The sequence below is a fragment of the Apodemus sylvaticus genome, chromosome 1, assembly GCF_947179515.1.
Source record: "Apodemus sylvaticus chromosome 1, mApoSyl1.1, whole genome shotgun sequence".
In the NCBI taxonomy this organism is placed as follows: Eukaryota; Metazoa; Chordata; class Mammalia; order Rodentia; family Muridae; genus Apodemus; species Apodemus sylvaticus.
This window is the reverse complement of record NC_067472.1, coordinates 128563777-128579142: the sequence shown is the minus strand read 5'-3', so window position 1 is coordinate 128579142 and position 15366 is coordinate 128563777. Positions and strand designations below refer to the sequence as shown.

Here is a 15366-nt window from a genome sequence, read left to right as displayed (position 1 = left end):
TAGTCTATGGCTATCAAGATTAATTTTCTGCACAGAAAGACAAGATAGAGCGGTGAGAATTGAATTCTTAGTAACCTGGGCTCTGAGGGAGTAGTTTCAACCTCTGTAAACCTCCAGAGTTAAAGAAAACATTTTAAAGCTGGCTGATGCGGCATGTGCCAGTAATCCCAGAACTCAGGAGGCTGAGATGGGACTGATGATTTGAAGGTAGCCTGAGCTAAATAGCAAGCTTGTGTCTCAAAAATCTAGGGGATAGGGGTGGAGCCCCATGCCAGAGTGTTTGTTGATGGCCCTGGTTTTGATCTTCAGCACTGAGGAAAGAAAAGAGGGAAAGAGGGATGGAGGGAGGGAGAGAAGGAGGGACAGAGGGGGGAGAGAGGGAAGGGGGACGGTGAGAGAGAGGGAAGGGGGACGGTGGGTGAGAGGGAAGGAGGACAGAGGGGGGAGAGAGGGAAGGGGGACAGAGGAGGGAGAGAGGAAAGGGGGACAGAGGGGGGAGAGAGGAAAGGGGGACAGAGGGGGAAGAGAGGGAAGGGGGACAGAGGGGGGAGAGAGGGAAGGGGACGGAGGGGGAAGAGAGGGAAGGGGGACAGAGAGGGGAGAGAGGGAAGGGGGACAGAGGGGGGAGAAAGGGAAGGGGGACAGAGGGGGGAGAGAGGGAAGGAGAGACAGAGGGGGGAGAGAGGGAAGGAGGGGCAGAGGGGGAGAGAGGGAAGGAGGGACAGAGGGGGGAGAGAGGGAAGGAGGGACAGAGGTGGAGAGAGGGAAGGAGGGACAGAGGGGGGAGAGAGGGAAGGAGGGACAGAGGGGGAGAGAGGGAAGGAGGGACAGAGGGGGGAGAGAGGGAAGGAGGGACAGAGGGGGGAGAGAGGGAAGGAGGGACAGAGGGGGGAGAGAGGGAAGGAGGGACGGAGGGACGGAGGGAGGGAGAGAGGGAAGGAGTGACGGAGGGAAGGAGAGAGGGAAGGAGTGATGGAGGGAAGGAGAGAGGGAAGGAGGGATGAAACTTTAGTCTGAGATGTCACCAAGGTGTCAACAAGCTGGGCCTGTTTGTTTGTTTGTTTGGTTGGTTGGTTGGTTGGTTGTTTTGGCCAACCAATAGCACCCAGACAGCTAAGAACTATCCGTTGCCATTCCTTCTACAACAGAAACTCAAGCCCAAGCTCAAATTTGAGTTCCTGATTTAAGTTGATGGACCACTGTGGTGCCAACCTGTATCTTTAGATAGACTAGAAAGAACCTCTTAATCACAACGAACGAGAGGACAACACTCGTGTTAGCGCCTACTTAGCAGATGTGCATGCTGCTGAGTCTACTAAGTTTGTTAGTGTGGGTGACAGGATAGAAAGGCACTGGGTAGGGTCGCCAAAATGGATCAGCAAGTCAAGGTGATTGCGACCAAGCCTGACCACTTGAGTTCAGTATCTGGGTCCCACAGAACTGAAGGAGAGAATTGACTCTGGCAAGATGTCCTTTGACCTCCATATGCATGCTGTGACATTTGAGCACTTGTATAAGTGTGGGTGTGTCCGAGTGTGCACGTGTGTGGGAGCACACACACACACAGACAAGCACGCACACCCCGAATACTTGCATAAATAATAATGATGTGAGAAAGAGCTACAGATAGATTCTTGCAGTAAATTTTATCTTCGGTATAATAAAACAGGAAACAAGAAAAGAGAAAGAACAGGAAAGAGAGGGGTGTGGAGCAAGGAGCTTCCAAAAGAGGTGACACATATGTAAAACATCTGATACTTATTAACCAAGGTCTGAGCTTTCGGGCTGTTAGACAGCAGTGGAAGAGGAGGGAAGCAAGTAAAGTGGCCTTTGCCTTCGCTTCAAGGTTCAGGACGAGTGATCTGGACACAGCCCAGGCTAAAGGGCAGTTTGCCTTCCTGGGCAGTGGCTTTGGGCCAGAGAGGATATAGGATACAGGGCTCTGTGCCTGAAAGCTCTGCTGACAAAGCTGGTGCTTTGGCCGCTTCCGTACGGATTCCAGGATGTGGGTGAAAGGTGACATGGGAAAGAGCCAGGCAAATCCTGAGGGCGAGGGTGAGAGGTAGTTCTCCAGCACCACAGGGGGATGGGCAGAGAGGAGCTGCTCCCCTTCTTCCACTACAGGAGAGCAGGGATCTGGGCCATTCTGTGCACAGGTGGGCCCCCAAGCCAAGCACCCAGACGCTTGCTGCGCCAGTGCTGGGCAGCGATGCCCCGCTGTCGGTGTGCTGCCCTGTGCAGCTCTGTAGTTGACAATGTTGGTTTCGTTAAAAAACACAGAAATAGTATGGGAATGTGTTTTTGTTTTAATCCCAGGTTTGGGGGATACGGGGCTGCTTCACAGCAGGTGACTATGATTTGCCTCGTGCCTGGTTGCTGTTGGCTGTGGTGGTTGTGGTTGGTCGTGGTTGGTTGCGTCGTGTGCAAAGAGACGAAAAGAGGAAGTTAGATATCTTGATGATGAAGATCAAACTTGCTCCAAGGAACTCAGTGGCCCTAATCAGCAGGGAGTAGTCTAATAATATGGTCGCCCTTTTTCCTATCCCGGACTTTATTCAGGGACTTCTTTCTCTCCTGCCTAGTGTTAGGAGGCTGAAAGGGAAGGTGATGGGTGGAAAAGGGTGGGAGAGAAAAGAACCCACAAAGTAGCCCCAGGTCCAGCTACGCAGCCCCTCAGGCTTTCCCAGTGTTTGAAATCCCTCACAAACATGGGCCCAGATAGAGAGGGTTAGCTGAGGGGAAAGATAAGAGGGTGAGGCGGCAGGGCCCACGGAGGTTTACAGACTCTAGGGGATGGCAGGTCTTCACCCTCCAATACCTTCTTTAATGTGTAAGACCATTACGCATTACACATGTGTACCAGAACAGATACTATGAACCCTTGTCACGCCCTGAAGGCAGGCTTCTCCAGGAAGAAGCTGGCCGGCCACCAACAGGCTACTGTGGAGCATCTTAGGAGGAATGATTTGGACAGCTCTGCAAGGGAATCTCACAGCCCAGAGCCTTGACACAGTCCCTGTGCCTTCCTCCCAGCCTGCACCCTGTCACTCCTGAGCTCCCTCGGACTCCGATTCAGACACGCAGATGCATGAGTCAACTTTATCTAGAAATTTATTAGACATAATTAATATTACTGTACAAATAGGCATTTACTGGTATTTGTCTTGTTTTAGCCACTTTAATTTCTCTCAAAATCCCCCAAAAGTCTTCTCAAAGCAAATTATCATTTTAAAAATAGAATGCCAAGGGCCTGAGTCCACTTTTCAAGAATCTTCTTCACATTCATGGGAAGCAGTTACTTAGTGCACAGTTCTCATTCCACTTAAATATACACGGCTTTATAGGTATAGGCCACCTACTGGTCAGCGTCTCCCACTCCACACACCTAAACTAACCAAGCTCCAGACAGGAAGACTGACCCGTGAAGAGGGTCCACTGGCAAACGCACTAACTCGGCATCCCCGAGTCCCCTCCACGGGCTCTATCGCTTTCTCGTCCCTCCCAGTTTTCCTGAGAAAAATCGGATATGTCACAGAAAACTGACATTCCTACATTCATAGACAGAAACATTTTAATTCTCTTATTTTGATAAAAATTACTGTGGAGGAATTGTCCAAACTGTTATGTAGTTTTAAATTAAACCAACCTGGGTGAGTGGAGATTGCTTTGCATTTCATAGACTGGAACAGAAACCATCAATTGAAGTTCCAGGGCTGGGGAGGGGGGCGAGGTGTGGAGGGAGTGGGGGTGGGGGGGTGGGGCGTTACGGGGCTAAGGGCTCTGGAGCCTGGAAATGCTGCTGAAGGTCATGAGATCATGCGCATCACTCTGGAAAAGGACTCAGAATGAATCCGTGCTGTCGGCTTTGCTTTGTACTCTCACGGCCCTTATCTGTGCCGGATTACATAATAGGCAGAGGTGACCTCCCGCCTACTTTCACCGCTGGTCCCTCCCACAGCTTTCCTGCTTACTCATGGCTCGACTGAGAGGCTTCTACCTGTGGACACAGCTTCCACCACAAAGGTACTGATGTTTTTCTGAGTCTACTTCTGGACATGGTCAGGACACAGCTGCAGCAATGACCGGGGCCAACAGGTTAAGAGGCTCTGAGCCAGCTCCCCTCCATCCCACTGCTGACATCTGTGGGGATGGGGGAGAACAGCGGAAGGGAAAGGGGAAGCCTTGACCAGAGCTCGGAACGTTGGGCTCCAGCCCTGATGTGCTCGTCAAATCAAGGCCCCATGCCACCGGATCCGTAATTCTAGTGTCTTTGGGTCCTTTATTCTTTCTTTCCTTTCCACCTTGATTCGTTCAGCATACGCTAAACTCTTACTACATACATAAAAGATGCTCAGTCTCGTTAGCTGAAGGGAAAATGTTAAGAAGTTAAACCGCGTCAGTCCGCATGCGCCATTGTTGGTCCTGCCTCTGCTCACATCACAGGTTGGTAAGATGCTCACATGATTAAAAAAAATTAAGCACAGTAGACGTCACAGAGACAAAGACAAATGTCTGTTTCCACTGAACTGCTCGCCTTAAAGCCTCCAGACACCCTAGCGGGCCTTCAGTTTCAACTGGGGATACACTACAGTGACGAGACCAGCCAAAGAGGACACGAGGCCTCCAAGTCCGACCACGCCGAGATTGGACCTGTAGATCCCGAGCTGGTTCAAAGGGATCAGGATGTCACAGAAGTTCTTCACGGTGTCCAGGAGCAGGGGAGGATGTTGCCTGAGAGACTGGAACAGGAGGAGGAGGAGGGATTGGAGCCACTGGCTTTCTTCACTAGCCACGCTGTACTTAGGGGGCTCCTGCGAGGATTTCTCTCTCTTTGCTCTGTCACGTGCAACCTGTCCCATCTGCAGCAAGATTTCGTACAGATCCCGGACCAGGCTCAGCAGGAGGAAGTAGTAGTAGTGGCGGGCTGCCCGCATTTGCCATTTCTCTCTATTGATTCCAGAGGTGAGACCCACACTTTTCGCCCAGAGGACAGTGTCACAGATGTAGTACACCACGCGGCTCAGGTTGGCTAGCGTCAGGCACAGGCGGGGCACGAGGTCAGAGGCTTGGATGCTCTGCTCTGTTGCCTGGATGGCATGCAACACGTTGCCTAGTCTGAACCCTGTGGAAAGAACCCACAGAATCCACACTTTATTAGTACTTAGTGGGAGGCACAGGTCCTGTGATAAGCTAAGGATGGAGGAGACAGCAGCTGACATCAGTTGAGGCTCAGTCTTAGCGGAGGAAAGGAGCCCTACAGTGATCCTGCAAAGCCCAAAGACAGTGACTTGACGACTTATCACCCCCGTTCCAAGGACTGCATTAGCATTCATTTCCAGAATATTCCAGGCAAGGTTAATCGTGGATGTGTACTAACATCTATACTTCAGAAGGAAAAGAGTAGTTAGCATGACCTCCAGATTCAACACTCTTATACATTTGATTTCCCATTTATGGTGGTTTAAGTAAGAATGACCACCCTCCACACACACCTCCAATAGGCCATTAGCCACCGGGGAGCAGAACTCTTTGTTAGGATTAGGATTAGGAAGTCACTAGGGAACAGGGCAGTAAAGAATCCAAAGTCCAGGCCCAGGTCCGGTTGTCCACCCCCCAGATCACCCCTTCTTCTCCTTTCTTCCTTGTCCCCCACCTCCCACCAAGACACAGCTCTCAGCTGCTTCTCCAGTAGCCATGCCTGCCTGCCACCAGGATCCCTGTCACCATGCTCCCAGCCACGATGGTTATAACGAACTAAGTCCCCGAAACTGTGAGCAAGCCTCCAGTTAAATGCTTTCCTATATAAGAGTTGGCTTGATCATGTTTCTTTGCAGCAACTGAACGGTGACTAAGGCGTCATCAGAAGGGTACCTTTGGCAAAGCAGCACTATCGCCTGTCTATCGTCTAGCCCACCTATGGGAGAAGAGCAAAGAGAAACGTCGGATTGAGTGTCTGTGGTGATGGATGGTCACGTAGTGCTCCTAAATGAATTAATCGACCACCGTAATGTGTCCTTATGTAAGCAAACAATTAGTCAATTAGTGGTCATCCACGCATTGACTGGGGCACCCAGGGATGGGCCATTCGGCTTAGAAACAGCCCAGAAGCAGCTGCTCTCCAAACACGTACAGTCCCAGAGGAGCACTTGACATTATTTTACCGCGCACTAACCCAGACCAGTATATGAAACGGCTGTTTCAAAACTGGGGTTTCAGGCTCTCGTTCCAGCTCTTGCACCAGCCGGCTGGATGGCATGGGGTTAAGTACTTTCTGGACTTTCAAGACAGTGAAACTCCAAAGGACACCTCAGCAATGACAGTCTAGAGAATTTATGACAGAATTTCAAATCCTGGCTTTCAAAGCCATCCAGAAATCTTACCCAACCTTTTCCCGCCCCCTTGTTGACTAGTTAAGTCTCTCTACCAAACTAGCTTTTCGGTTTGGCGCCGATCTTCCTTGAGAGCTGTAAGGGCAGACTTGGCTTCCACCAGGCCTGAGCCTCTGCTGTGGGCAACCTCCCCCTCAGAAGACTTGTTTCTCCAGCCACAACTTAAATCCTCACCTCCTTCAGAATATTTTTCCCTCTGCCCCAGCCATCGTATTTGGCACTGAATATAATTTATAACATGTGATTTTTACCTGTCCCATAAAGTTGAGGAATGCACCTTTATGAAGTAGGTATTTAATACAACTTATCAATATGGGGTGCTCTACACCTCATCCCGATACATTTGCTGATCTACTGTTGAGACATCTGCGCTTCATCAGACAATGGAGTCGGGCAGGCGGTCGCTCTGAGAAGCATGGGGTTTCCCAGGGTGAGGAGGACAGTGTGCTCATCAGCGACAACCCCTGCCTGCACTCTTTGCCTTTCACACGAAGCTACCTGGCACACAGTCTGGGAAAATGTCTTCATTTAGATCCTCCACCAACCCTCAAGGGAGGAGGAGGAAAAGGCATATGGTCTAGGATATGGCTATCCTGTTCCAAAGAACTTAAGGACTGATGCTAGACCAAAGCTCATGATGGGCATTGCCAATACATTCTGAGAACCAGTGTGAGCTGGCACACTGTGGGCCCACTGGGCTATGACAATATGACGTGAATGGACACACTGTGTGCCCCATGGGCTATGACTATGCAGGAGCATATGGTGTGGCGCCCAATTCAAACAGAGGGAGACATCTGTGAATCCTCTACAGCAGACCATTCAACCTTCTTGGGGTCTCCAGGCAAGGCTGATGTCAGCTTCACTGTAGAGTTGGTGAGTGGAAATGAAGACCTCGAAAGCATGTTGTAAACTCCAGGGTCTGAGGCTAAGGACTCTAAGGCAGAAGCCACCGCCCCTCGGGAGACGGGTACTTACATTTACGGCCAGTGCTCACACTGGTCTCCAGGCTCTTGAGCTTCGTCACCAGCTCCTCTTTGCCAGCTTTAGACTCTAACAAATATCTAAGCAACATGCATGCGTGTTGAGTGGCTCTGAAATGGGAAAACAAACGAGGAGAGTGGTTTACAAACCAAATCAAGGCTGATTCAAGGAGGGAAGGAGAAACACATCAAAAAGCAAAGAGAAGCGTGGTGCTGAGGAGGAGCTTCTGGGAAGGTTTCTCAGGCTGAGGCTCTTACAAAAGCAGCATTCTGCAATAGGCCTTGCATAGGAGGGCCAAAGGGTGAGCATGCCGTGGAATGGGACACAAAGGTTAGGGGAGAGGACTCAACGGTTATGTGGGGTGCAGCTCCCCGAAGCCCTCTGCTGGCACAGAAAAAACGGATGGACTCAAAGTGAGAGGATGCACAGAGATGTCTTTCAGCTCCACAAAGGTTCACCTATGCTATGCGCCCCTACAAAGAATGGGTTTCAGATTTTCAAAACAAACAAAAATCCGCCATATAGTTTAAACTGACTAACTACTGCTTCTACGACAGGAAGCAAACTCAAAAACCAAGTGAAGGGTCCAGTCTCAACATTTAGTTTTTAAAACTTAAGGACCAAATACACTCCTGCATAGTAATGCATTCAGTAAATTGATTAATATCATGCCAGCTAGGATGGCAACAACACGGTGATGAATATACTAAATAAATTAGAATCACAGACATCCAAATGCATCTGTAGCCTACTTAATAAAGTAGGTGCCAGGTCGGGTGTGGTGGCGCATGCCTTTGTTCCCAGCACTCAGGAGGCAGAGGAAGACAGATCTCTGTTGAGGTAAAGGCCAGCCTGGTCTACATAGAGAATTCTGGGTCAGCCAGGGTTATATAGTGAGACCCTGTTCAAACAAACAAAAATCAGTAGGTGTTGATCCCTACTGTCTTAGAATTGCAAACTGCATTGGCATCCCTGCACAATTTAAATATTCTTCTCCGTAAAATTGTGGCACAGAGCTGGTGGCTCCTGTTTACAACTCCAGCACCCAGAAGACCAAGAGAAGAGGGTTATGGTGCAATCTGAGCTACACCGTAAGTTTTCTCAAAATACAAAAATAAATCTTCCCCAGAGTGGTACATTTTCCACAATGAGCTGTTTTTTTTTTTTTTTTTTTTTTTTAATAAAGTAAAAAAAGAGGGAAAGAGGGAGAACAGGAGACAGAATCCACTCTCTGGCCAGAGGCTCACTGCTCGTGTCATACAGCTTCCTCTCTCAGACTTGGTCCAGTGGTGGCTGAAAACAGGGTATTATTTTAGGAACGCCGGTTTGTTTGTTTGTTTTCTCATGGTTCTATAGCTCCTTAAAAGGGTTGGGAAATAAAATTCTGCTGAATACGTATATCCTAAATCAAAGACAGTGTAGGGTACATTCTGGGCACACTAAAATGACATGTGCTGACTTTTAATGAACCATGGATAATATTCAACCATTCTGAGAATCTACCAAGTTAAACAGAAAGGCAGCAAGGCTAAGTGAAGGGTGGACTGGAAGAGAAGAGTTGTTAAATAAAAACTCCTATGGTTCACACACCCCCTTTCCCTTCTATTAAATGTCATCGAGCAGCATTCAAATTTCTCTTTAAAAAAAAATGAAGTAGGATTAGTTTTAAACACTCACTGGTGATTTCAAAAGTACACCACGTGCTTTGGAGGTATTGTTCAAACACTATGTCCATTGTGCAGTGTACAGTTTACAACGCAGCTTTTTTTAACAGTAGATATCTCCAAGGCGCAGGCTGGACCAAAATGAAGATAAAGAAGATAAATCTGCCTTTCCGAGAGTAAGACTTCACCAGCGCTCCAAACTACAGGCGTTGTGTTTCCTTAGGTACAAAAGAAACCCAAAGTTTTTCTGGAAAAGAAATCTCTAGGAAAGATGTTGAGCCGCCGGGACTGAGTTTCCCTCTCCCGGGGAAAGTTAGGAGATAAGCACTCGTGGGCCGCTGTCACATCCAGAGACACCGAGCGGCGGGCACGCGCAGCCCCTCTGGGTTTACAGGGAGGAGGGGCTCCAGCGGGAGCTGGCCGCGTCCTCGTGCCTCGATTTCCCGGGCTATTACCTATTTCTTGAAAAAGAAATACCGGGTCCTGAAGGGACGGGGGCGGAGGCTGACGGCACCTGACTCACCTGAAAAGTCGGTCCCGACCCTGGCTTTGGTTGGCGACTCGGATGAAGGCGTCCATGGCTTCCACCCACGGCCACGCGTTGCACCCGCTCACTCGTGGGTCCTCTGGGACGTCGCGGGTCCCGGGGGACAGCCGGGATCAGATTAGTCGCCGAGTGGGTGGGACCACGTCTCTCCGCCCACACGGGGGTGGGCACAGCTTCGGAAGCGCTGATTTTTAGAGTTCCGGTTGGGATCGGAAGTGGTAGTTACTAAGGCGACGCCAAGCCACAAGCAGAGCTGAGCTTCACAAGGTCGGCTCTCGAGGCCTTCTCCCGTCTCGGTTTCCAGGTAGAGGCACTGAGTGGACCACTCCCCTGCCTCAGGGTTCCAGGTGTCCCTAGGTACTCACGAACCCCATCAGGAATGCTAACTGGTCTTCTCAGGCAGAGGACCCCTAAGTCTTCTGAGACTGCAGGCCTCATCCTTCCTCAATGTCAGGCCTTATGATGCAGGCAACAGAGCTAAGTCAGTTCCTGGGGTGTGTTTCTAGCAGGAGAGTGGGGTGAAGTGGGAGAATTTTCTATTATTATTTATTATTATTATTATTTTGGTTTTTCAAGACAGAGTTTCTCTGTGTAGCCCTGGCTGTCCTAGAACTCATTCTGTAGACCAGGCTGGCCTCAAACTTAGAAATCCACCTGCCTCTGCCTCCCAAGTGCTGGGATCAAAGGCGTGTGCCACCACTGCCCAGCTTCTATTAAGATTATTGAAAACCAAATGATTCCAGAGGAAATCCTAAAAGCTCCACAAGAACAAAGTACAGGCAAAGGAGACCACAGTGACATCGCAGTGCTGATCATTGGTTTTGTAGAACTTGAAGACGGAGCCCCACTTATTTAGAAAATTTCTTTTCGCCCTTGCTCCCCCTTTCCTCCCTCGTTACCCCTCCCGTCTTTCTGTTTGCTTCTCTGGTCTCCCATTATTTACCTCCATCCCTTACAATGTTATTCCAGCAATGACTCTGATGGCTAGGTTTGGATTATCCTGCTGAAACACAGCCTCAGTCGTGTTACCCTACGTTCTTAGGGGATCCCCCAAAGGTGCTTTTCTAAGGATGGGCTAGCATATGAGTTCCCGTCTAATGTGAAGGCCTGTCAGCCAGGGCACGTCAGTGACGCCTCTCTAGCCTGCTGAGCTATGAGCCCTGATCCCTGCCGGGACCTGGGCCGCAACAACTGTACAGTGATACACAGCACATGGTCCTCCCTTGCCTGGCGCCCTTTCCTAATGCGCTATCTCATTACTGGGGACAGCAAGGCTCCCTATTGTGGGTCGGTAAAAGAATTTAGGAACAGACTCAGATTGAAGCTGGAGGGCAGTTGTACTGAGCGTTTGAAAGAAAAACAACAGGGCAGACAAAGTGTAAATCTCAGTAGCTTCCCGGAATAGAGAGATGAAGAAGAGGAAAAGAGAAAGCCATGCTTTTTACAATGGAGGTAGTGAAAGGGTGGGAACAGGGCGTCAGAGAGCAAGTGGGACGGCCCAGAGCCCCTGGAAAGAGCTGCTCCTTGAAGGGAAGTTTATACGCTTGCTCCTTGTGGCCCTGAAATCAGGTCTCCTGATTTTCTTTATTCCCCCTGCCCTAACACTTGCAGGCCTGTAGATTCTATTTGAAAATTGTATAACAAGTAACAAATGGTGAGGTGTGTTCTAGTTCCTGGGTTGACACACACTCTCACAGTAACATAGAAAGCTAGGCTGACTTTTAGAATTCTAAGGCTCCTTGAAATATCCACAAACACAGCTGGATATAGTAGTATAGAGAAAAAGGACTCCCAGCCCTTCCCCACTTCTCTTCTGATTTCTTGCTCCCCCTACATTGATGAAAGAGGGGAACATGTGGATACTGCAAGCTACATGCAACATCTGTCCCATATCTCTGCAGACAGCTATGCTGTAGGAACATCTAGGTCTACCTGTGCTCATGTTAGCATCTGGTTCCCCCTCTAGGGAAACTGGGAAAGGCTGGTGCAGATCCTGGTGTCCTTTGGGCAGTGATTTCCATAGACGCGACTAGAAGAGGGACATAAGGTTTTAGGTAAAGATATCCTCTTGACTCTATGATTGTGTAGTTCTTCTTTCCAGAAGAAAGAGAATGGGAAGTCCTCTCTAAGAGCCCAGTGGCCCAGCCTTGTCCTTGAACCCTCCACCCCCTCTCCTCCCACCAACTCCCCACCCCTACTTCCATATCATTTGGGATGAAAGGTTGCTTTGTAACATACTAGGTTTAGCCAGGGTTGTTCCTGTGGGTGTGGTTGTATAGCGGTAAGAATCTGTTGAGGACTAGCTAAGCACAGATTGCCCTGCTTGGCTCACCGGGCAGGAACCACAGTAAACAGATGAGTGCGGTAGATCTGCCCGATGACAGAGACAAACACGGGTGCTTTTTTTTTCTCTACTGAAGTGCAAGATTTATTTCCCTTGTTTTCAGTGCATTCCTGCATTTTAAACAATGTCATAGAAATGTAACCATATTGTGTGTGTGTGTGGTTTTTTTTTTTCTGATTTCTTTCACTTACCATAATGTACCCGAGCTTCATTCATGTCAGTACTTGGTAATTTTTTTTTTTTTAGATTTATTTATTATGTATACAGCCTTCTGCTGGCATGTCCCAAAAGAGGCAACCAGATCTCATTACAGATGGTTGTAAGCCACTATGTGGTTGCTGGGAATTGAACTCAGGACCTCTGGAAGGCTCTTAACCTCTGAACCATTTCTCCAACTCAAGTAATTTTTATAGTTATCAATTGATCCACTGAAGTGCACTTGAGTGGTCTCTGGTTTGGAACAATTGTAGATACGATGACTGTAAGTACAGATTTTCATAAGAAACTTAAGGGCTTTTGGTTTGTTTGTTTATTTGTTTGTTTAAATACATAGTAATGTAATTGCTGAACCATATAGAGGGTTTTACTTTGTAAGAAACTACCACACCATGTTCCATCCTGGCTGCATTATTTTATTTTCCTAAGTGTGAGAGTTTATCTGTTTGCCCAGTGGTCAAACATGTAATCATTTCCCCTTTGTGCTCCTAGAAATAATGCAGTCGTTGTGCATAAGGTTTGCAAGTGTTTTATCTCCACTCCTAGAATTGGAATGACTAGACCATCATCCTATGTGTAGGTATAATTTTGTTTCTTTGGTTGGTTCATTTGGTTTGGCTTTTGGAGGCAAGGTTTCTTTCTCTGTGTAGCCCTAGCTTTTCTGGAACTCTCTCTGCAGACCAGGCTGACCTTGAACTCAGAGATCTGCCTACCTCTGTCTCTCAAGATCTGGGATTGAGGGCATGCACCAGCACTGCTCTGTTCCTCTTGTGTTTGACTCTTTAAGAAGCTGTCAAACTCAGTTTTAAAAAGTGTTTATTCTTTGACCTTTCATACATGTATGTAATACACCTTGGTTACACTCATCCCATTCGTACATGTATGTAATACACCTTGGTTACACTCATCCCATTCGTACATGTATGTAATACACCTTGGTCACACTCACCCCTCCCCCTTCTTGTTCTCCACCTCTCCTCAGTAGGGGGCCGTTCTGGTGCTGCTGTGTATTCAGATGCTAAACACTGTATCCCAAAACCTGGTCGCCCTGAGACTAGTGAATTCTCAGTACACCAGCTTTTGTTGTATAAACCTTGCTCCCCAAGTTATCCCTGATTGGTTACTAAAGATGGGCTGGGCAGAAGAGAGGGAGGCAGAGCGAAGGTTCCCAGGCAGGGACCTCGAGGAGATTAAGGAAGAGCCAGGAAGGAAGTGGCCGTGGGGTAGGTGGCTCAGGGGCCCATGGCCGTGAGGGCTGGCCTGATGGAGTAGGCGCACCCAGGCAGAACATGGCAAGTGATATCTTGGGGATCCCACAGAGAAGTCCACAAAACACACAGAGGGTGACGTCTGCCCAGCGCGAGTGCTTTTGAGCTTACTGTGAACCTACAGGTTTCTGTGTCTTTTACCTGGGAACAATATGATCTGAATTTGGGTAGAAATCCCTAGCAGACATTTAAATACAACAAGGGGGTGTAGCAACCCCAAGAATAACAATAATCACAACAGTCCTTCTCCTACCGGCACCCCTCCCCTTTCATGTCTTTTATTTGGTCTTGTTCTGTGACTTATAACTAGGGTCACTCCTGTAAGTATGGGTGCGAAGCTATGAGGGCTCCCCCCACCCACCACCACCACAAGTAACTTGCCAGCCTGTGGCTACACAATGGACTCTTCTCTCTCTCATCAGTGACCTCACAACCACCCTGGGTGAGGTGGTGGGGCCTCATGAGACCCCCCTCCATGACTTAAGGTCTAAGGTCTTGCTGTGAGATCACAGGTGCCACAGCCCTGTCCTGTTCCTGCCTGAGGCGTCCTTTCACCCTCCCTCCCGCAGCAGAGGCTATGTGGGCGGACCATTTAAGGCTGAGCATTGAGCAACCACTGGTTCTCATCGCTTTACCTGCCACAAATCTTTGCATTAACCACAATTTACTGCAAAGAGAAACTTTTTGTTTTGTTTTGAGCAAGGTTAAGGACAGCGTTAGTCTATGAGTATAAATACAAATATTTGGGTGGCATTTTGACAACATATGCACTCACAGGGGTAGTGGTTGTCTGCTAAGGCCCATGACCCTCCAGCCAGAGGTCTTCAGCCAGGTCCATGGTTCTCCATCCCATAGATCCAATCAGAAGCCAAAAATGGTGATCTCATAACAATCATGCCATCATCATGCCAGTAAGCGACACACCTGTTGACTAATTCGCTGGCACTGTGGCATTCAGGGTCCAAAGAAAAAGGAAAGACCACTGCCAACTCACAACCCCTCATGCTGTCCCTCCCCTACCTATAGCCCTGGCAGCTCCTGAGCTAGTCTCCTTACTTGTTTGGTAGTTTTGCAAATACTCCATAAGTGAACCCCCTCTGTATTGAAGTGTGGAGACTGGTTTCTTTCACTCTAAATAAGATTCGGACATTAGTTTATGTCATATGTGGCAACAGTGCCATCCCACCCTGTTACCACATGGGACTTCGTTCTTTGTACCCATTTATCCACTGAAGAACATCCCCTCTACTTCCCACATTTGGAGGTTGTAAATGAAGTTATAAATATTTACAAGCAGGTTTTTAGTTTTGTTTTTACTTGTAGACTGTTGATATGGTATGTGTCTATGCAGCTGTATAAGGTACTGTCAGACCGTTTTCCTGGGCTCTGTACTGTTTTCTATTCTCAACAGCAACCCTGACCCTAACCCTGGCCATCAGCCTGGATGATGGAGAACATGGTGGTGTTTGACCATGGCTGACAGAAAGCTGCTACAGCGCACAGTGGTGTTTGCGAAGTGATGCTGGATTGTTTTGTTTTGTTCCGTGCTCCTGTAAATGTTCCTAAGCTTTGTTCTGGGATGACGTTAAGTTACACAAAGGCACTGTGGTCTTCTGTGCTTTAACACATCTTTCCACGGGAGTGACACGGTACAACACACGATCTTGGGCTTATTTCCCCACTACCAAGTCTAGATCCTTCTAAATGCTCTACCCCACTGTTTGTGACGTACGAGACTGTCCAGTCTGGCTAGTTAAAGGAACTACATTACTTCTTGCTCTGGGTGAGCTCAGCTACTGTCCTCACTAATGCCCTCGAGTGGTCCTTGTCCCAACACCAACCTCATCTCTCATGCATTGGGAGCATCACATATGTACTCAAGCATGTAGGGAAAGACCATGATGGCAGCTGGATACTTATAGGACTTGCATAGACTACGACCATGATACAATAT

General features: G+C 48.5%; 2 protein-coding genes across 3 annotated transcripts in view; one reads left to right on the top strand and one right to left on the bottom strand.

The window, feature by feature from the left end:
* Positions 1 to 3093: 3093 nt before the first annotated feature.
* On the bottom strand, positions 3094 to 9718 carry Pex11a (peroxisomal biogenesis factor 11 alpha). Of its 2 annotated transcripts, XM_052160190.1 has the most exons (4): positions 9561 to 9718; positions 9051 to 9255; positions 7368 to 7483; positions 3094 to 5122 (listed from the first exon to the last, which is right to left on the bottom strand). In XM_052160190.1, exons 3-4 carry the CDS (start codon positions 7462 to 7464, stop codon positions 4554 to 4556), a joined length of 666 nt encoding a protein of 221 aa, XP_052016150.1. In that variant the 5' UTR covers positions 7465 to 7483; positions 9051 to 9255; positions 9561 to 9718; the 3' UTR covers positions 3094 to 4553. The 2 variants fall into 2 exon arrangements, with proteins under 2 accessions (XP_052016150.1, XP_052016144.1); XM_052160184.1 differs by lacking the exon at positions 9051 to 9255.
* Positions 9719 to 9824: 106 nt separating this feature from the next.
* Positions 9825 to 15366, top strand: part of Wdr93 (WD repeat domain 93) — a 41682-nt gene continuing 36140 nt past the window's right edge. The window contains exon 1 of the mRNA XM_052178299.1: positions 9825 to 9888. The gene's annotated coding sequence lies outside the window, so the exon portion shown is untranslated. The remainder of the gene's footprint in view (positions 9889 to 15366) is intronic.

Coding starts and splice junctions, on each gene's coding strand:
- Pex11a (XM_052160184.1), bottom strand. CDS start 9,616: ATGGACGCCTTCATCCGAGTCGCCAACCAAAGCCAGGGTCGGGACCGA. Junction 7,484..9,560: donor GGTCGGGACCGACTTTTCAG/GTGAGTCAGGTG, acceptor TTCCCATTTCAG/AGCCACTCAACACGCATGCA. Junction 5,123..7,367: donor TGTGAGCACTGGCCGTAAAT/GTAAGTACCCGT, acceptor TTCTTTCCACAG/GGTTCAGACTAGGCAACGTG.